The 3,351-nt window shown below is 45.4% G+C and overlaps 1 protein-coding gene across 1 annotated transcript; it reads right to left on the reverse strand.

Annotated features, from left to right (window-relative positions):
* Positions 1-1,395: 1,395 nt before the first annotated feature.
* LOC123172372 (PR5-like receptor kinase) lies at positions 1,396-3,351 on the reverse strand. Its single transcript, XM_044589363.1, has one exon. It carries the CDS (start codon positions 3,349-3,351, stop codon positions 1,396-1,398), a length of 1,956 nt encoding a protein of 651 aa, XP_044445298.1.

Raw genomic sequence — 3,351 nt, forward strand, 5'->3', positions numbered from 1 at the left:
TCTCGCAGCAATGCGTGGGGTATCATCTAGTATTAGGACTAACTTGATACCCCTCTAATACTTTTAGGACTTCTGGTGTATTTTTACTCTTAAAAAATATTCCTCTATTTCAAAAACATACCAGTCACATTTTTAGACTATGTAAAAAAAATGTTCACGTTTTTGTTTTTACAAAACTTGTATGATTCTTAAAAAATAATAATGCGTATATTTAAAAATGGTCTAACCCTTAACAGATGTTTGCACGTGTTAAAAACTTACTTGTAGTATTTAGTAAAAATATGCAATGTGTATTAAAAATGTCACTGTGTACTAAACAATTATTCAATGTGCATTTGACAAATGTTCAACATGTATTTCAGAAATTTTTCAATGTGTACTTGAAAACTGTTCAATGTGGATGCAAAAAGTGTTCAGTGTGTATTTGGAAAAAGTTAGAGTATATTTGGAAAATAGAAAAGGGAAAAAGAAAAAAATTGACATATAGAAAATACACAGGAAATAAAACTGTGCAGAAGCTGGTAAACTTGTCCACGGTCCACCAAAAAAACCACCGTCTCAAAAGGTTGCCCCACCACGCTCCCTGGCGGCGGCGCCGGCGACTGGACCAGCTCCCCACTTGCAATGGCTTCTAGTAAGCCCGTGCGCTTCCTGTGGCAGGCCGCCACGCACGCTTCCCGATCTGCAAATTCCACCGCCACAGCACCTACTTTCTACTGCCGCTGCCGTCGACCTCCTCCTCCGCCACCGCATCGGGAAAGGTGATCCTTCCTCCTCTTCCTTTCTTCTGGAAGCTCGCCATGATTCACCGACCAATCCATCGTTCGCTGCTCGTACTGAGGACTAAATGGTATGCACAAACTTCTCATGTCAAACAGCTTGTGGTATCCCTGCTGATGCAACTGGTCTGGGAGAACTTAAAACTAAAAGAGCTTGTGGTTCCTAACTGATCCGTGTTAGTTAGTCCAGGGCATTTTGGAACATGTTGTTAATCCCAATCACAATGACTAGTAAAATAGCCGAGTTAGTTGATCTCAAAACATACCTGCATTACATTGCATAAACTGAACATTCTAGTGAACAAATTCAGTTCAGCTGTTTCTAGCATTTTAGAACATGCTGTTAATTTCTATCACAATGACTAGAAACAGACCTACATTAGTTAATCTACAAACAGACCTGCATTACATAGAGAAAACTGAACATTCCAACGAATAAGTTCAGTCCAGCTGCTGTAGAACTACAAGTATTTTGCAGGTAAAATTAACTCGACACAAGGGGCATCAGATTGTAGTAATTTGAGAAGTATACAATAAACATATCATTTGCTTTACATAAGCAAATCTCCTGTACTGCTCATAATCTAGTTGCCTATCTTGTCAGGATTCTCTCATTTCACCTGGGGCCTGATAGATGTGAGGCTAGAGGTGCAGCCGAAGAGGTCACATTTGCAGCAACGCCAAAATTCGCTTGGTTTGTTACAACAAAGTTAAGATCTATTTTGCTCTCTGCATCCATTGTACCTTCCAAGACCTTCACTACCTCGGACATTTTAGGCCTTCTTTTGCAATCGATCTGCAAACACCACATTGCTAGCTTCATCATCTGAATTACATCCTGCTCGTGTGCTTGCATGTCATTACTGTTCTTGTCAATCAAATCTACCAAGTGACCGTTCTTCACCTTTTCTTCCAATAGGGTAATAAGATGGATGCTCTCTTCGGAACGGGAAGTGTCAAGGTTCTTTCTTCCACTGACGATTTCCATGACCACCACGCCGAAACTATAGACATCGGCCTTCTCCGTGATATGTGATGTCAACCATTCAGGAGCTAAATATCCAGGTGTGCCTCTCATTCTAGTAACCACTTGGCTCATGTCCCTATCAATGAGCTTACACAGACCAAAATCAGAAATTTTAGCATTGAAGTCGTGATCTATTAGGATATTTTGTGGTTTGACATCCAAATGAGCAATTCTCTTCATACAGTCCTCATGAAGATAAGAGAGACCCTTAGCTATGTTAGTAATAATCCTGCATCGCACCCTCCATTGTAATGGTGGAGCAGTATTGTTATGTTGACAGTAGATCCACTTGTCCAATGATCCTTTTGGCATATACTCATAAACCAAGAGCCTATGGGATTTCTCAGCACAGAAACCAAACAGCCTCACCAGATTGATATGATGAATGCTGCCGATTGTCTGAACCTCTGCCAAGAATTCGCTCTTTCCTTGTCCAGCTTGATCCAAACGTTTTACCGCAATCCTTTCCTCACCTAGGCGTCCCTTGTAAACAGATCCAAATCCTCCTTCCCCAAGCTTGTCTTTGAATTGCTCGGTTGCCACATCTAACTGTTGAAACGTGAACCTCATCGGTGTCCCTTGCAGCTTACCAAACTCTGCCTCCTCTTCCTCCATCTCATGGCATCGTCGTGTCAGTCTTCGATGTACGACGAAAAGGATGAATGCTGCAGTTAAAATGAAACTGACTACAGACCCTACAATTGCAATTGAAACAACTGTGTCTACTTTTTTGGATGGGGGTCCTGTGCTTGATGGCCCAATAGCAGTTGAATTAGGAGGACTTGGAGCCGGCGAAGATGCTAGATTGATCGGTGGGCAGAAGACTACCTGGTAGTTGACTCCTGTCGGGCAACTGAAGTCGGTTTCTTTGGGAGCATGGTTGGAGAAGCTTAATGCCTGCGGGCACATCCGCACAAAGAAGGTCGAGTATTTGGTGGGTTCACAGCGGGGCCCGAGGCAGCAGTGCATGGACTCATCGTTGAACACTCGACATGGGCTTCTGCAGCCTCCCGGCGCCTTGAGCTTGCTCGGACACTGCGACGTGATGTCGGCCACGCAGCGCGGCCCCTTGCTGCACCCTAGTCCTTGCCCCTTGACCGGCATTGGCAGGAACTCCATGGGTACGTTGAAGCCGTCGCGGAGTGAGATCTCGAAGAAAGTGTTACTGCCATGCTGGTTGAGGGCAAAATCAGCAATTGTGAGTGGCAGCTCACCACTGGTCTTGCAGGCGAGCAGGCCGCCGCAGTCACCTGTCTGGCACGACCCGTTGCCTTTGCTGTCGAATGAGCAGCCTGTTCGTGCCCAGATGTGCCCGCTACTGGTGTCATCAGCCATGTTGAGGGTCCATGTCTTCCCTGGGTCCAGCCGCATGCCGCCGCCGCCGCCCTCTAGCAATTCGTTACCGTCCAATAGCACAGCCGCCGGCCACACGGTGTAGGAACATCGGTTGGTGATGTTGAACGTGACGGCGGTGGTAGTGCTTACGACTGGCAGGAGGAGGAAGAGCAGGAGGAGGAGAGTTACAGAGGTAGCCGTGGCTGCCAT

The sequence above is a fragment of the Triticum aestivum genome, unplaced genomic scaffold (assembly GCF_018294505.1).
Source record: "Triticum aestivum cultivar Chinese Spring unplaced genomic scaffold, IWGSC CS RefSeq v2.1 scaffold175355, whole genome shotgun sequence".
Classification (NCBI taxonomy): Eukaryota; Viridiplantae; Streptophyta; class Magnoliopsida; order Poales; family Poaceae; genus Triticum; species Triticum aestivum.